This window comes from Euphorbia lathyris, chromosome 9 (genome assembly GCF_963576675.1).
Source record: "Euphorbia lathyris chromosome 9, ddEupLath1.1, whole genome shotgun sequence".
NCBI classification, from domain to species: domain Eukaryota; kingdom Viridiplantae; phylum Streptophyta; class Magnoliopsida; order Malpighiales; family Euphorbiaceae; genus Euphorbia; species Euphorbia lathyris.
Genome location: NC_088918.1, coordinates 41,322,407 through 41,340,334, shown reverse-complemented (window position 1 = coordinate 41,340,334; position 17,928 = coordinate 41,322,407). Strand labels below are relative to the sequence as shown.

Below are 17,928 nucleotides of genomic sequence, written 5' to 3'. Positions count from 1 at the left end.
ATGAATTATTAAATACATCAAAGATTAAGTACTCGAAGTTTAAGAAATCATTACCCAGAACTCTGCTTACTCTCCCTTAAGCCATGCAATTATTCGTCCTAATGAGCAATGCAAGAATGTACGAATTCTTCACAGATTCCATAAAAGGATAAACGAGAAAATATTGTGAAAACTTAAGCAAACTGGCCACCACAGTATTTCAGAAATAAATGTCAGAAAAAGATATTTGTAAAAGGGAAAATGGCACTTCCTTAAATAGCTACAAAAAGCAAAACAGAATTGTCCTAAAGTGCAATTCAAAAAGACTAAATTACCATAGTATTTTTGAGAATAATCTCTCAAAACAGAAAGGTAAAATAATTGGCAGTCCTAACGACGTCACCGTTCTATTACAATAAAAGGCACCAGACCCACCAACTTTTCTTGTTACCATGAATCTCCTTCTTTTGTTTCCAAATCTAACATCTTCAACCCACAAACATTATCAAAACTAATTACTTTAATTCTAGCATTTTGTTAATAACTTTTTATCATAGGAATTACGGACCCGATCAAAAAATTTCATCAAATATAGATAATATTAATGTTGTTTGGAAAGCATGAAATTAAATAATTATGTGATTTGATTAAAAAAAAAAATAATAATTATGTGCTTACTGCAAAATTAATGATAATAAAGGTAAATTTAGGTTTTATGATTAAATAAAAAATAAAAAAATGATTTAAGAAAAAACGAAGGGTGAGTTGAGTTAAGGCGGAGGCAAGAGAGAGCTATTCCCAATATACTACTGTAACGAAGACTGAAATTAAAGTAGTAGTAGTAGATTAATTAATATTGGATTCCGTCATTTTTCCAGTAATCAGTGGGGACCACCACTTCGTACATTTCTCTCCTGTTTTGTATTTAGTATTTACTCACCCACCACCACCATTTACAATTACAGTTAGTTGAAGTTCATCACCGCCTCTTTCTTCTTCTTGAACAATCTTCATATCTGTACTGTGTCCAAAAAGCTTTCCACTACCTCTCACATCCACAAATGGTGATCCCAAAATGTGGCCACAGGTTTTTCAAATTCAGACTCCAACTTCCTTTTCTTTATTTCTATCATCTTCTACATCTTTAATTTAATTATTAATTTCCTTTTTATTCGATTGCAATCCTATTTTATTCTTAATTTCTTAAATCCAATCGACCGTCTTCGTCTCGTCTCTTCCAAATTCAAATCTAGAGATGATTACCAAGGATTATATGTTTGTTCGAGCAGTGATCGAAATGGCTTGGATTATGCTTACCGTTGATTACTCTAGGCTTTTCTGGTTGCTATTTGGCGTCTTTTCCTACGAAAATCACGAAGGGAAGCCCCGGATCATCTAGCATCGCCTTCTTCTTCCTACCTATTTCTATTTCTAAATCTCACTTCTCTTGTTTCTATTTTATTTATTACTATATATATAAGTAGAGAATTAAGGGGTTCCTGGAAAACCTCCATTCATAATAATTTCACATCCATGTTCAAAACTCGCTTAGCTGATGGAGGAAAGGCACCGCTTGCCTACGTTGAAACCGATCCTTCTGCCCGCTATGGACGTGTAAGTTGTTCATTTCTTTAATTTGTTCTATTCTATCCATACTCATTCCTCAAAACACTGGTTTCTTTCTCTAACGATCCATGCAAAATCTGGAATTTTTAATTTTTGCCACATCAAATTAATACACTTCATCTAATGATCCATTTATTGGCTTGCATACAAAAAAGCAACTACTTTCAACTTTTACGAATTATTTTTTAAATTTACTTTATTTAATAATTTATTAATATGAGTAGATGCATGTTCAATTATTACGATCTCCAGTAATATTTATGTTCAAATTTATAATTAACTTAATTTCATGTACTTTTATGAATTCAAATTAAGGAGTGTATTAGCAATATATATATATATAATTTTTTTTTATCTGTAATTTAGAACACTCTAAAATAGTAAATTGATATTTCAATTTGGGGAGTATGATATAACATTATGTTAAGATTTTTAGGATTATTTCATTTTTGGGAAAGTAATTATTATTGTTATATATATATATATATATATATGAAACTGATTCAAAAATTATTAATAGGCTGCAGCTTTCTGCATAAATGCAACTAAAAATGGAGAATACCTTTTAGGTTGGAATGCCTAGTTGACACCTTTAAAAAAATTGCCTGGCACTCTTAATTTGTTTATAACATTTCAATGGTTGTTGTCATGTGATAGTTTTATATTTATTCAAAAACATAGTCTATTTGATTTTTTTTTAATACATATTATATGTATATTTTTTTTAAGAATTGGTACATGTTAATCTCAGCCTGACGCTGACACTATATCCTTTCTAATTTGATATTTAATTACATGTTGTTACTTCACCAAAAAAAAAAGTTAATTATATTTGTGGGGCTTTAATTTGTTAGGGGATGATGCTATATCTAGAAAAATATTTTACCGAATCTAGAATTTAGAGTTTGGTATTATAATAATTATTAGGTGATTTGACTAGTAATTTATGTAAATTTTTTTAATAAAACTCAACTGATTGTTTTTTTTAAACATAAACTCAACTGATTGTTAATAATTATATATATTAATTGTAAATTTAACTAAATACGTACCAGAAATTTAAATTTATCTATTCTAAGAAATAGAGATTTAACAAATATTGTATATACTTCTTAAAATTCCATTGTATTCGAAATGTTCTTACTACTTCTACTAATTAAGCCGTTTTGATTTAAAACATGAAAAATATTTTTCTTTTTTATAAAATAAAAATAATTAACAAAAATTATAAAGGATTAAAGAACCATTTGAATATAAATTACAATAATAATAGTTGACGTAAATTATAATAGTCCAAGTCGTACATGAAAGGTAGGTAGACACAAAAAAAAAAAAATCTGTAATACAAATGCCCCAATCCTCTAATGAAAAAGCTCTAAAAACCAACTTTTCCTAAATTAGGAAAAAATTTGAGTCCAATGCATTTTCTCAAACCGTTTTCACTAGACAACACTCTTAGAAATTTTAACTAACGAACAACTCTTTAATTTTACATCAAAACTCTCTGAATTCTAGCTCCACCATTTTATGACAGAAGAAACGTTGATGACTCGAGCCCTTCGAACTAATTGACTTTTTGTTTAAAAAAGGTATAATATTTTATTTATTAAGAAGAAAAGAGAATTGAAGAGACTTATTTGCTTAGTGTGCAATATAGTTAATTGCTTAATATGGTGAGTTTTTCATGCTTCTTTATCCTTGAAGCTTGTTCTATTTTGATCAAGCTAAATTTAAAAAAGCAGAGAAACTAAACTGAAAGCAGTGATGGTAAAGAAGCAAGCAAATAAAGTTGAGTTTGGCTAATTGACACTTGTGCTTCTATTGATGGTGATAGTTGAATTACTTATCATTTAAGCGCGCATATATATATAAGTAGTGAATGCCTTAAACACTAGAGCTCTCAAAAAAAAAGAGAGAAAGAAGAGGAAGAAAATAATTATGGTCTGAATGCAAACAAGTTAATTCTCTGATTATATTTTGAATGATCAGTTCAGAGAAATTCTTGGGAAAGGTGCGGTGAAAACAGTATATAGGGCTTTTGATGAAGTTCTTGGGATGGAGGTAGCATGGAATCAAGTGAAGATCCACGATGTTTTCCGTTCAGCGGAGGAGTTGCAGCGGCTCTACTCTGAAGTCCACCTGCTTAAGAATCTGAATCATGAGTGCATCATCAAATTCTATGCATCCTGGGTTGATATTGATCGAAAAACCTTCAACTTCATCACTGAAATGTTCACTTCAGGCACCCTAAGAGAGTAACTAAAACCAAAACAAACCAAATCAAGCCCTTGTCTTTGTCTTAAAACATCATGTTAATGTCCTTACAAGAATGCATATACATTATGCAGGTACCGAATGAAGTATCAGCAAGTCGATATTCAGGCAGTCAAGAACTGGGCACGCCAAATCCTCCGTGGACTTGCATATCTTCATGGGAATGATCCTCCAGTTATACACAGAGATCTCAAGTGCGATAACATTTTTGTCAATGGCCATCTTGGACAAGTCAAGATTGGTGATCTAGGCTTAGCAGCTATCCTTCGTCAATCACAACATGCCCATAGTGTCATAGGCAATTATTCTATCTTCTCCTAAACTACACTACATATGAGACATGAGTTATTTTTTTTTCACATTTTTCTGTCATCAGGTACTCCTGAATTTATGGCACCAGAATTATATGAAGAAGAATACAATGAACTGGTAGATATCTATTCCTTTGGCATGTGTGTATTAGAAATGATGACTTCTGAGTATCCCTACAGCGAGTGCTCAAATCCTGCCCAAATTTATAAGAAAGTGACTTCGGTGAGTTATTTATTCATCGATAACATAAAATTTCAAGATGCATGATTCTAACCTTTGTGAGCTGTCAGGGTAAGTTGCCAGAGGCATTCCACAGGATTAAAGATGCTGAAGCAAAGGAATTCGTTGCCAAGTGTTTGGTGAATGCTTCAGAGAGATTGCCTGCGCGGGAGCTGTTGTTGGATTCATTTCTAGCATCCACTGAACCAAAATCGATTCCTGTAATCCCATATCATCAAAAATCTCCTTCTACTCATGGAACAGAGGCTTCTTTGTTGACTGATCCATCCAAGGATACCGAAATGACTATTACAGGGACCATGAATCCTGACGATGACACCATTTTCCTCAAAGTTCAAATTTCTGACAAGGATGGTATGCATGCACATTGTATCACTTTCAACAAAACCACAAATTTTATCTAAAATTTTGGTTATGTTTCAGGTCCGACAAGGAACATATACTTTCCTTTCGATACCATGAACGATACCGCAATTGATGTCGCTGTGGAGATGGTGAAAGAACTGGAGATCTCGGATTGGCAACCGTTTGAGATTGCTGAAATGATAGAAGAGCAAATAACATCCTTAATTCCAAACTGGAAACAATTGGACTTCTCCAGCCACCACCAACACAGCTTTTACTCCTACGATGATGCTGATGATGATGATGAAGAAGAAGACAATGACAACGGAGAAATTCGTGACCCTTTTCATTCTTTCTGCTCCCGATCTTCTTCACAAGCTCCACTTTTCGGTTCAAACTCTTGCACTAGAAGCAACAACAGCATAACAGCCTGTAGCCGAGAATGGTTTCAAGGTAACTCACGGATATATGTAGTCTTCATCCTTGATAGAATTAAAGCATTTTATTTTTAAAATCAGTATCCTAATGAACATGGAAAGCCAATGCAGGAGAAACAACTGAAGACACGAGTTGTGAAAGCTCCTTCAACTACTCGAATTTAAGTTATTGCTCAGGCAAAGAGGAAGAACCGTGCGAAACAAGTATGGGAGCAGCAGTTAAGTGCACAAGATTCTGTCAAGCAGATCGAAAAGGGTACACAGAATTGAATTCTTGGAAAAGCAGTAGGTCAGATGGAGGCAGAAAACTGAGCAGGGTTCGGTCACTTGTTGATGTTCGCAGTCAGTTGCTGCACAAGTCACTGCTGGAGGAGATACAGAAAAGGAGATTGTTCAAGACTGTTGGAACTGTTGAGAATATTGGGTATCAAGATCCTGGTTTCATTTAACTGTTGTGCCCATTTCATTCTCTTATAGTTAGTATAAAAGGTTTGCTCTTTGTGTGTTTTTCTTTGTATCAAGGGTTGTAAAAAGTGGAGAACAATAATAATGGGGTTTGATGTTTGTTTTTTTCTTTTCTAAATAGACTTTGTGCTTTACATTATTAAAAGAAGCAAACTGAACCAACAGTGTTGGCTTTTGCATCACTTTGAAATAGGTCTATATATATAAAAAAAATTCCCTAAATTACTTTTACAATTAAAGAAACATAGCAGTTCAATTAGATCAGTAGTGATCTAGCTATCACAACAGCAGTCTTAGCATCCTAACATGCTGCTGTTCATTAATTACATTCTTCCTCGAGATGGTTGGTTATAGATATTAATCATGTATATAGGGCCCGTTTGCTTCATACATCTGCTAATGGGTCCATTATTTTGACATGATTGTACCATCTTCTAGTTTTTTCCGAGTAAAATAATAGTCAATTTCTATATGTTTTGTTCTTCGCTGAACACGAGATTGTGGACAATATAATAGGTACTTCATTATTATACAACCACTCCATCAGTTTTACATGAGTTGACTCAATCTCACAAAGTAGATGACGCAGCATTACAACTTCACATGTAGTCTGTGTGATAACCTTGTATTTAGATTCAGCACTACAACCAATACTCTACTTCTTACTCTTTCAAAATACAAGGTTGCCTCCAACAAATACACAACAATAGAATGCCTACATTATAAGATCTTTTGCATAATATGTATTTGTGAAACCATCCATAGAGTGATGACCATGATTTTGATATAGTATACCATGCGCCGGAATCCTTTTAATATCTCAAAATATGATAAACAACATTTGTAGATACTGAAGCCAAGACACTATGATGAAAACCAGGGAAGAAAAAATCTAGAGATCTAAAAATCGATTAAACATGGTCATCCCCAAAAATTATTAACTCTTGATCGAGTATGAATTGAGATTTAGAATATTCACAAGATATGTAATATTCGTCAAAAACATTCCAAAGCAATTGACCGTGTTTAATTCGGACAGATAACGAGAAAGTCATGCCCCATGTAAGCTTTAGTCAAATATATCAATGCAAAAGTTGACTTTGATCGGAGTTTACTCAAGTCCCGAGAATTTACAACATCTGTAGTTTTGAAGAGAGTGTTCTAATGCAATTGACTAGGATTGATTCAGACTTGTAACGAGCAAGTCACATTCCTCGGAAGTTCAGAACGAACTTGAGCTTTGTTCAACACGTTGATCTTTTTGCAAGATTAAGTTCGGCGTTATGTGTTATCATGGTGTTGTAGAATCTCCTTGCATTAATTTTTTTTTTAAGTTGAAAGATAGAAATGATGCTAAATATCAAAATATGGGATTTTTAGCTTTGTAACTTGAGTTAAAATAGGCAATTATCCACAGAATGATTATAAATGAATATCTGGTAGGTTTAATTGCCTCTACTGTTTCTAAATTAAGAAATTGGTTCCTTGGAATTCTGCCTCTACTAATTAAGGTCTCTTTGGGCTTTGAGTATTCTAGGTACCACCACCAAACCCTAAACTGAAATTCTAGAGAGGATTAGCAATGGTTTGAACCATGTGCTAATGAGAGTTGGTTCAAATGCTACGGATTCTCAAAGTTAGAGATTCGTGATTCCGGGATGGTATAGGAAGGAAGAATAGCCCAAATTTACAGAGAACTGAAATAGAGCAGCGGGTTCGGTGGTGGATGGATGGATGAAGATTGGAAATTGCAAATAATAAAAAGGGATTTGATGACTTAGAAGAGAATAAATAAGTGTGATCCTGCTATAAACTCTCAAGAGATGGACCCATTAAAGTAGGAGGGAAGACTCTTTCAAACTAAATAAATAAAAAAGCTCACCACCTTTTCCTCTTTTCTTCTTCTCACATTTCATTTTCTTGCAATTGCAATTATTCAACAATGCCATTTAGACGCACTATTGGGACGGAATGTCTAATCTCTGCTCCGCCTCCATCTCCCATCCCAACCGCCAAAGGATCTCGTTCCGCTGCCAATGATAGTTTGTCCTCTTATCTCGATAACTCCTTAAATATCCCCGATCTTTCTCTCCCTCAACCTCCACCTCAACCTCGTCTTCCCATTCGTTCTATTCCTCTACAAATTGATTACTACTCCTTAGAGAACGGAGATTACGCCACCGTCGAACTTCTCTTGAGATCCGCTCGTGAATTTGGCGCTTTTAGAATCGCCTGCCGCGGGATCTTCGTCGACGATTTACTCACCTTCGCCAATGAATCTGATCGGGTTTTCAATACAGATATCGGAAACCAGGGGAGTTTCGATCAGGACGGCAAAGATCAAATCATATGGAGTCTCTCTTCCGGGATGGGCGGAATGAAAAAACGTTTGATGGGAAAACATCGGCAATTTAGGTAAAATGTGATTGGAATTGTTATTGTATGGTTGGAAAAAGGTAAATTAATAAAAAGAAATATTGATTTTGCAGTGAAAAGATGGAGATAATAGAGAGAAAACTTGACATGATAGGGGAGTTGTTGGGTAAAATATTTGTTGAAAACATAGCTAGAATGGAATTTGGAGAGAGACTATTAGGGAAAGAGTCGATATTGAGCATATATAGATACAATGAGAAATACAAAATAGGAGGAGGAGATCCATTTTCTTCAAGTAATGATCAAAACACCAAAAAATGTGATTATACATGGTGTCTACACCTTCCAGCAACACCCTCTCAATTTTATGTACGATCAGAAACTGATTTGTTGTCTTTTCAAGGAAGCCCAGACACCATTGTTGTCATTGTTGGACAACGTATTGAGGTACTATTTCTTTTGCTTTTTCTTCTTCTTCTTGTTTATGGATTAAAACAAGTTTATTTGTAAAAAACACAGGAATGGAGTATGGGAGATTTCAAATGTGTATGTAAACAAGTGATTGGTGAGCCACAGGCACAGGCACAGGTCCAAAGAAGCCAAGCTTCTTTTTGCTTAGAGTTCAAGTGTTTGTCTTTAAATTTTGAACCACCTGAGTTCTGCAATCATTTTCACAAAACCATCTCCTTAAGGGATCAAATCCTTATTATGCTACTTCTTTACTTCTTATACAAAATTTTCCTTTTTCTATATTTATAATCTCTACATATGCATTTCTTTCTAAGGCTGTAACTTTGATGTGTAGGAAATCTTATATCATCTCATATTCTCACTATATAAGAGCATGAGCTTTGTCAAGGATGCAGCAAATTTTGTTTTTCACTTTTTTGATAAATTGTTAATTTCTTTTAAAAAAAAATTGAAATTAACAAGACAAAATCATCAATAGTTCTATGTAACTAAATATAAACAAACAAGTATCAACTGTAGCGGCCATGAAAAAGTAGTGAAGAATGTAAAGAACTTAAACGATCTAATCACTGTGCTATATACAAATAATGAGGACATCTTTTCGGTAAGTTCCAAGTCAAGGTTAGAGAAGTAGTAAGGTAATAAATTCTGTCATATATGTGGGGGAAGTTATTCAGAAGAGGAGAAAGACACATAAAAGTTCCAGTATATCTTTTTCTTTTGGGTGTATCTACTGTGGCAGATCTACTTCGATGTATCTACTCGACGTATCTACTTCAAGAATCTACTAGGACGGATCTACTTCGACGTATCTGCTTCGACATATGTACTCATTGACATATCTACTTCAACGTATCTACTCTCACTATCTACTTCGGCATATCTACTTCAACGTATCTAATCGTTGTATCTACATTGGCGATCTACTCGATATATCTAACTCGGCGGATCTACTTTTGGGTATCTATCAGATGTATCTCCTCATGTGTATCTTTTGGGGTTGCTTGCCCACTAAAGATACTTGGGATTACTTACCCACTAAGGAGAATTGGGATTACTTGCTCACAAAGGGAGACAAGTCTGACACCAGCCTGCCCACTGCATTTACTGTTTTACCATTAATAATTGATGTTTTTTCATTAGCTCTTATTTACTAGTTTGCCACTTGTTTTCCCTTACCCCACCTTACCCCTAAGGTTTATCTATTTGGTTATATGTATTTACCCTTTTATGTAATTTTATCTTTAGGTCTTGGGATGCTATAAATTCATCCTTTTCATTGTAAGAGATCAACTTTTATCAATCAAATATAATTTTCTCTTTGAGAATTGTTTTAGGGTTCATCCCTCTTACAATGGGGATTTCTAATTCCTATAAGTTTAGCTTGTAAATTTGGGAGTTTCACGGCTCTTTCAAGTTTAGTTTGAGAATATCTTTGATAGTTTATAATTGAAAACTATCACGCATTACCCGATCTGTATCAACAAATGTCAAATTCATATGTCAAACTAGACATATGATATTGAGTTCTTGACATTTGAAACTCATGTTTTAAATACTAGTTTTATGTCATGTAATACATTTAAAAATATCATTATTATATGTTTCATACTAAACCCAAAATGAAGTTCATTTCACCTCAAAAGACTCAATTCAAAAGGAAGGCCAAAAAAAAAAAAAAAAAAACCACCCACCACCTTAACTAGGGGAAAAATGGTACTTTCACATAACATAACATGAGATTTTGACTAGGTAACTGATGCTTTTTCTCTATTTATTATTAGTTACTCTAACTTTCACTTATATTTATTAACTTAGACTTCAAAGAGTGTACCTAAGGGCCTGTCTGGCACAAGTGAAAGCTTAAAAGGAGGAGTAAAAAATCCACAACTTGGGTCAAATCCAACATTTGATGTGATGAGCATGGAACCTACTCCGACCTTCAAATCTCGCTTTATCCCAACTCGAAACATCCATTAGCAAAATCGAGGGAAAGTTGTTTGAAGGCTCTAGTGGACACAGACACCTCTCGACAAGAGCGCTCGAAAGATGTAGCTGACTCTACATTGGGGTGGGGGGGGGGGGGGGGTGGGGGAAGAGAGAATCCTCAACATTGATGAGCAAGACCTCGAATTGATAATCTTGAGGATGATAAAATAGAGAAGCTTATTGCACCTCGAAACTTCATGAAAGATCCTAATGCGGTATTGCTCGCCACAATATAAAAAATGCAAGAAACTCAAATTCGAATGGTTGAAACTCAACTACAGTTACAATAAGAGAATAAAAAATTATGTGCCTATTTAACAAAAGACAAGAAATCTTCCACTAAACACGTGCGTGCGTCAATAAAGGCTCTCCTCCAATTTTAATTCCCTATTTGTTTCTCCTCAGTTTCGACCTTTATTTTTTTTATTGGTTCTGAAATTATCTAAGAAACACCTTGAATGTTCTTTCATGATGAATTGATGTTGTCGTTACCTTTCCTTGCCGACATCGTTCCTCCAACACTAAACTCTTCATGGTCGTTCTTACTTACACACAACTCGACAATGTTTCTCCATCAATGTGTCCATTATATTAGTTAACTTAACTAGCATGTTCTCTATAAGTATGAAATTATCAAATGGATGATTATGATTTTATCCCTCTCCATGTTGGTTAGGATCGAGGATTTGAATGTCGTTGCTTTTAGGAGAAGCATTATGGTCTCATTTGATTTGCTCGACAAAGTTATCAACATGATGTATTATAAAGACGAGATTTTACGATACCTCGCGAATAATACACTTGACCAATGAAGCCTTTTTGCATACCATTACATTGGAGATACATGGTGTAAAGAAAAAAATGTATACATGTAACATTAAGTGATTGATATAGTGTATTTTTCCCGTAGTACCCTAAAAGTTTCATCACCAAGCATGAACTATGCATCTTCGGTCTTATTAAGAACATCTTTTTCTTTAAAAAAAAATGGCGGCATTGCTTTTTATGCCACCAAGCATGCCCAAATGATGTTTGTTGAAACACCTTTCCACATGATTTTGATTTGACAAAATTATTTATGTGAATGATAAAAATATTCTAACACATTAAATTTAAATGCTTTGATTTATTCACACTAATGTGTTTGTTCAATGTTGAGTTAATTGATTTACAAGACATTGAGATAAAAAGCCTAAAGGCCCATAAGAGGAAGTCAAGCCCAAGTCAACAGATCAAGACCTCACGGCCCAGGAAGATAAAATGCAGTCATATCAAGTGAAACGACGACTCAGCATGAAGAAGGATCGAGAAGCCTTCTAACAGCTTCAAGAGGAAGCTGCTGAGTTAAGCGACAATGCAGTCAGGTCAGCGGAAGAACAGAACCAACTTATAGACAAAGTATTTCTACTTTGGGTAAAGTTCAGAAGGCGCAGAAAGCTGTCTGGAAGACTTTGCCATAAATGTCGAAACATTCTGTTTATCTGACGAAAAGCTGCTGAGCACTGCCGTATACAGAAGATGCAAGAATCTCATTGGCCAACGACATTGAGCACGTCCTGAGTGACAACGACAGGAAGCCGTTAGCCTCCAACAGTTATTTCGAAATTCAAATTACCGGTGCTTGAAGTGTCACTATATAAAGGCCTCTCAATTGCTTCATTCGATGCAGATCTTCAATCAAGTCGAAACGCTGACCAAATTCATACTTGAAGTTCTGTGAGAAAATCAAAGCAAACCTTACACCAATTCCAATCTTTGTGTAAAAGTCTAGAGTGATTTCATTCATCTAAAGTGTCTTAGCAATTGTTGTTTAGGACAAACACTCATCATTTCTAGAATAATAGAAAGGAGAAGCTGAGTACTCAGTTATAGTACTCAGTGGTAGGTATAGGAGTGAGTAGAGGAATAGAGGAAGGTACTCTTATATACTAAGCTTCTATTGTAAAAGGTTTCGTGCTTTACCTTTAAAGAGCTCAGTAGAGGATTCAAAAAGCTCGGAACGAGTTCCGGGGACTGGACATAGGCGGAGAGGCCGAACCAGGATATGTCTGCTGAGCAACATATTTCTAACCTTTAAACTCCTTTATATATTGCTTGCTATTAAAACTGACTAAGTAACGAACTCACACTGAGTTGAGTGCACTAAGAAGCTGAGTTCAGGAATAGACTTAAGTGCTATCTCCTGACTCAAGGAAAGAAGCAGACTTAGTCACCAGTTGACTAAGCTTGTGTCTTAAATCTACTTAGCTCCGCTGTGTAAACCTTTTCTCAAAGAAAAGAAGTCAGCCTTAACGGACAAAATTTTAAATAGTTCATATCCCCCCCTTGGAACTAACCTTGTCACGTTATACGGGACCAACAAGTGGTATCAGAGCTTAAAAGCTCACTGAGCAAGATATAACTATCTTGAGCTGATCCCCACAATGGCTGAGAACATCACTCGTTTCCTCCCAGGAAATCAGACAACTCAGATTCTTCCTGAGGGACTGTCCATTACTCGGCCTCCTCTATTCTTTGGGTCTAACTATACCTTTTGGAAGAACAGAATGAAAAATTTCATCCAGGCAACAAATATGAGTGCATGGCTTTCTATAGTCCAAGGCCCATTTGTTCATGTTGAAACTATTGACGGCCAAACAGTTGTTAAAGTTGAGACTAAGTGGACAGAAGATGATCTTAAGAAGCTACAAAATCATGCTTCGGCTATAAACATGCTTCACTGTGCGTTAGATGCTGCAGAGTACAACAAGATTTCAGGTTGTGAGTTAGCGCAGGAGATCTGGAAGAAACTGGAGGTCACCTACGAAGGAACCAACAAAGTTAAGGAGTCCAAGGTGAACCAGCACATGAGGTTGTATGAGCTTTTTGAAATGAATGATGATGAATGAATCTCTGAAATGACCTCAAGATTCACAAACATTATCAACGAGCTCAAAAGACTTGGCAAGATCTTTACTGAGGAAGAGCAAGTCAAGAAGATACTGAGGAGTCTTCCCAAAAGCTGGCAAGCCAAGAAAACTGCTGTTGAGGAAGCTCAAGACTTGACCACCTACAAGTATGATGAACTCATTGGATCTCTGCTGACCCATGAGAGCTCAATGAAGAACTTTGAGGTGAAGGAGAAGTCTGAGGACAAGAAGCAAAAGTCTTTTGTCATGAAAGCGGACTCCACTGACGGGAGCTCAACAGACGATGAAGAGATGGCCATGTTCACTAGAAAAATGAAAAGGCTATTCAGAAAGAATGATAAGTATTCAAAGAAGCCTTACAAGAAGTTTGACAAGTACAAAGCTGAGTTCAGCGACAGCAAGCACAAGAAGGATAGCTCAAAGCCAATCACATGCTTTAAATGTCATCAAACTGGCCATATCAAATCAAGCTGTCCTACCTTGAGGAAGGAAAAGAAGAACAGCAAGAAGGCAATGGTGGCAACCTGGAGTGATAGTGATGAGTCATCATCATCAGGAGACGATGCCACTGAGTCAGCAAAGATCTGTTTCATGGCAGATGAGCTTGCTGAGCCTTGTGTTTCTGAGCATGCTGACCCCTCTGTTGCATCTGACGATGAGGCACACTCAACTGAGGTAATATCACTACCCTTGCTAAAAAATGAAATGATAAATGCCCTGAGTGACCTCTACACACTTATCAAAAAGTGTAATAAGAAGGTTAGAGCACTCAGCAGGCGATGTGACGAGATTGAGGAGGTCAAACTGAGTGACCTTCGATATCTTCTCCAAGACAACTCAACTCTGCATAGCAATGTAGAAATTATGCAAAAGTTTGTCTCTAAGGTCCAATCAGATTCTAAAAAACTGAGAAAGGATGTCACATCTATTCACAATCAACTCAAGGTTCCGAATAAAAGAAACATTCCTCTGAACACTCAGTACCGAAGTACTAGTCAGCAGAGATGGAATCCTCAACGGAATGTCCAGTGTGACTTTTGTGGGAAGAAGGGACACACCACAAAGGTGTGCTGGCATGCTCAGCACTGGGGTGCTGACCAGTCAGTGAGATATCCTAAACGGAAGGTCGGTTGTGACTTTTGTGGGAAAAATGGAAACACTGTCCAAGTGTGTCGTCATAAGATTAAGTATGATGCTTTACCTACTGAGCCTAACAAATAAGGACCCAAAAAGACTTGGGTACCTAAAGATAACTAGCTATATTGCAGGTAAGCCTGAGATGTGCTGAGAAGTCAAAGATGTGGTACATTGACAGCGCATGCTCGAGGCATATGACTGGTGATGAAACTCAGTTCATCACACTTGTGCGTAAACGAGGTGGAAGCGTAAGTTTCGGAGACAACAAAAAGGGTAAGATATTAGGGTCAGGAACCGTTGGTGGTAATCCTACTATTGAGTCAGTCTCCCTAGTCAGCGGACTTAAATATAACTTACTCACCGTAGCTCAACTATGTGATAATGGGAGAAAAGTTATATTTGATGACACTGGATGTAAAATACTCGAGGGAAAAACAAATGAATTGATTTTAACTGACCCTCGTATTGATAATGTCTTTATGCTGAATTTGGAAAAGAAATTTTCAAAAAATGTATGCTTAGTGTCAAAGGAAGAAAATTCCTGGCTATGTGTTGAGCGATTTCCGCAAGTGCACGGTATACACTTGTAGTAATAAAAGATATCGATCCTACAGGGAACACTTTTTAACAAAAACTTATTTTGAATCAGTTAGATTTACTTTTAAGGTTTATAATATGTAAAATAAGAATTGGATTTGGTTTTGAAATTGCTAGAATAAGAATTAGATTAGAGTATAACAAATGTTAGAAATATTTCTGATTTAGGGATGAATTTGCAAGACAGGAACGTTTAGTACTTTTAGAAAAGTAAACAAATGTATTTGTTTGCATTAAGCAAAGAAAACAACTTAAACTTTGTATAAATTATAACAATGAAATAAATGACGGAACCTCTAATTTTAGGGCTTTGAACCATAGTCAATCTTCCTACGGTCGGGTAAGATCGCTACCTTAATCAAATTAATACTCCACTGATGATATTAATTTGTTAAGTTGTTCAACAAAGTTTCCTTGTAAAGATTTTGAATTTAACTACGTTTTAATGAAAACACCAGCAATCCACCTCAGATCCTTTACCAAAGTGCTGCATAAAAATCTATCGAATAGAATGGACTTTATTAGATGAAATATAAATTTGATACAAGTTTACAGAGAACAAGGAGCATGAAAACATTCTACGACGTGCAAGTGAACGGGTTGTCAATCCTTTCCTTGGGTTTCGTTAGAGTTTGTCAGACTCAGGGCGGATTCTCTACTCAATCTTCTCGCTGTAACTTCGTAATAGGGATACGGTCGGCGTCTACCAAAATGTAAACTAATATGAACAAATCTAAACGCTACTATGTTTGTTATTATTGAATAAACAATGTGTGTACACCATAATGCTTTTTACAGAAATGAAATCTAAATTCTGAATCACTTGACTCGGAATTTCTGCATAAATTCTATACTGATCTCTTTCTTCTATATTTTTCCAACTCTCCATCAACTCTTTATTTATAGATGTTGAAGAGTCGTGATTGAAGTGTCGTGTCCATTCTGAAGGATCGTATCCGTTGTGAAAGGACGTCTTTATCCACCCGAACGAACACGTTTTATCGAAAACGAAAGTGTGCGAATGGCTTCTTCCAGAATTTCTGAACTTACCGAGAATGCAAATTCTCGACCGAGAATGGGGGAGCATTTATTTGGTCTTCAGACGAAGGGAAGGAGCTGCTGGTTGACGCGTGTCGTGACCGAGAATTTGGGATTCTCGGTCGCGGCTTTCATAAAACTCTCTACCGAGAATTTGGTTTCCTCAACCGAGAATTTGACATTTTCTTCTGTTTCTGACCTCGTCTTTGTCCTCGTTTTGGGGTAATTGATCTTCGTCGTTTTTGACTCCTTTTGTAGGGTTTTTATTCTGTTTTTGAACCTCTTTTGCTCCTATTTGGATTTTACCAAATATTTAGGTACCTTGCAAGAAAGAAACATATTCGAACGTAAAAGTATTCTAAACAGGTATAAATAGCATAAATTCGTAGCAATATTGATGTAATTATTGATGATATATTAGGTATATTTTGGGCTTAACAAATCTCCACACTTAATCTTTTGCTAGTCCCGAGCAAAATTTCACTGAATTTATTCTTTAACTAATCTCTTTATGAAAATAAAACATATATCTTTGTATTATCTTTTAAATTAGTTAAGCCGAAAAGACTAACTTCACATGGCAAATTTATACGCAAAATATCAAACTAACTTAGTATAAATACGATATATCATTCGTCTTGTATTTTTAATTTTGAATTGAAGTATTCGGGACGATATAAGCATGCATGTTATTGAGTCTTTTGTCTCAAGGCATTTCAAAGCACAAAATTTCCTTTCCCAAACCTAAACTAATATATGAAATATATTAAATGAATAAGTACTTAGGATTAATTTATTTACTTGGTTACGCCCGAGATAAGGGTGGTCTTGATCGTAACCTTATACGTATTTTATTGCTTTGTGTTCGCTTAAGAGGTACCGACCATGCCATGGGTGGACGCAATCGTTAATTTAAACTTTAAACACGCTTATTATTATTAAACGTTCCTTCCATACCTCGATTGTGATAAGGGTGGTCGCAACCGTGGCCAAAAGTAAACGGTACTTAATTTTCTTCCCTTTCATACCTCGATTGTGATAAGGTTGGTCTCAATCGTGGCCAAAAGTTAAGAATTCAACTAATTGATTAATTAATATGAAATATAAAATTGAAATTGTAACTTGGGACAAAGAAAAGATAGCACATTCATCCTATATTGACTTAAAATTCAACATGTATTATGGCTAAAGTTTCCTTAAAAACTTCAATTGATGTTAATGTAAGACGAAATCAAACCGAGCTAAAAATTGTTAGTTTAATTTAATGTCTATAAACCTAATTGAAAATTTAAAATAAGATTTATTGAATCATGAATTTCATGATATAAAATAGAGATCGAAATAAAGTTTTTACTTAAATACATTCACTCGAGACAATTTTTACTTAAAATCGTATCGGAGATTTGTGAAAATTTTTGTGAAAAATTTCAAAAATATTGCCCGTATAGAAATATATTATTTCTATTGGTAAAGATAACCTAAAAATAATTATATTAACTTATGATTAATTTATAAACATATGAAAATATTAAATATGTTGTGTTGCAATATGTGTTGCATTTGTATAAAACAAGTGTTGCATTTTGTATTTAAAAAAATATTATTCGTTGCATTTATTCGTATATGTTTAAATGATATATGTATATCTCCTCCCACACTTAAATTGGACCATGTCCTCATCGGTGCAAAAATGGACATAACATGAAAAATAAGCACGAAATAAAGCATACGGA

The 17,928-nt window shown here is 35.2% G+C and overlaps 2 protein-coding genes across 3 annotated transcripts; both read left to right on the top strand.

Annotated features, from left to right (window-relative positions):
* The first annotated feature begins 926 nt into the window (after positions 1–926).
* On the top strand, positions 927–5,860 carry LOC136205707 (probable serine/threonine-protein kinase WNK5). Of its 2 annotated transcripts, none has more exons than XM_065996429.1 (7): positions 927–1,066; positions 3,595–3,860; positions 3,954–4,177; positions 4,256–4,413; positions 4,482–4,785; positions 4,855–5,229; positions 5,325–5,860. In XM_065996429.1, the coding sequence occupies exons 1-7, from the start codon at positions 1,055–1,057 to the stop codon at positions 5,660–5,662; spliced, it is 1,677 nt and encodes a 558-aa protein (XP_065852501.1). In that variant the 5' UTR covers positions 927–1,054; the 3' UTR covers positions 5,663–5,860. The 2 variants fall into 2 exon arrangements, with proteins under 2 accessions (XP_065852501.1, XP_065852500.1); XM_065996428.1 differs by having other exon boundaries at positions 927–1,593.
* An 838-nt stretch (positions 5,861–6,698) lies between these two features.
* Positions 6,699–9,848, top strand: LOC136205708 (uncharacterized). The gene is made up of 3 exons (XM_065996430.1): positions 6,699–8,093; positions 8,168–8,501; positions 8,574–9,848. Exons 1-3 carry the CDS (start codon positions 7,621–7,623, stop codon positions 8,811–8,813), a joined length of 1,047 nt encoding a protein of 348 aa, XP_065852502.1. The 5' UTR covers positions 6,699–7,620; the 3' UTR covers positions 8,814–9,848.
* Positions 9,849–17,928: the final 8,080 nt, after the last annotated feature.

Excerpts from the sequence above, each read along its gene's own strand:
- LOC136205707 (XM_065996428.1), top strand. The coding sequence starts at position 1,513 with ATGTTCAAAACTCGCTTAGCTGATGGAGGAAAGGCACCGCTTGCCTAC. Across the intron at positions 4,178-4,255 it reads ACATGCCCATAGTGTCATAG|GTACTCCTGAATTTATGGCA; the intron begins GCAATTATTCTA and ends TTCTGTCATCAG. Across the intron at positions 5,230-5,324 it reads TAGCCGAGAATGGTTTCAAG|GAGAAACAACTGAAGACACG; the intron begins GTAACTCACGGA and ends AAGCCAATGCAG.
- LOC136205708 (XM_065996430.1), top strand. The coding sequence starts at position 7,621 with ATGCCATTTAGACGCACTATTGGGACGGAATGTCTAATCTCTGCTCCG. Across the intron at positions 8,094-8,167 it reads GGAAAACATCGGCAATTTAG|TGAAAAGATGGAGATAATAG; the intron begins GTAAAATGTGAT and ends TTGATTTTGCAG. Across the intron at positions 8,502-8,573 it reads TTGTTGGACAACGTATTGAG|GAATGGAGTATGGGAGATTT; the intron begins GTACTATTTCTT and ends TAAAAAACACAG.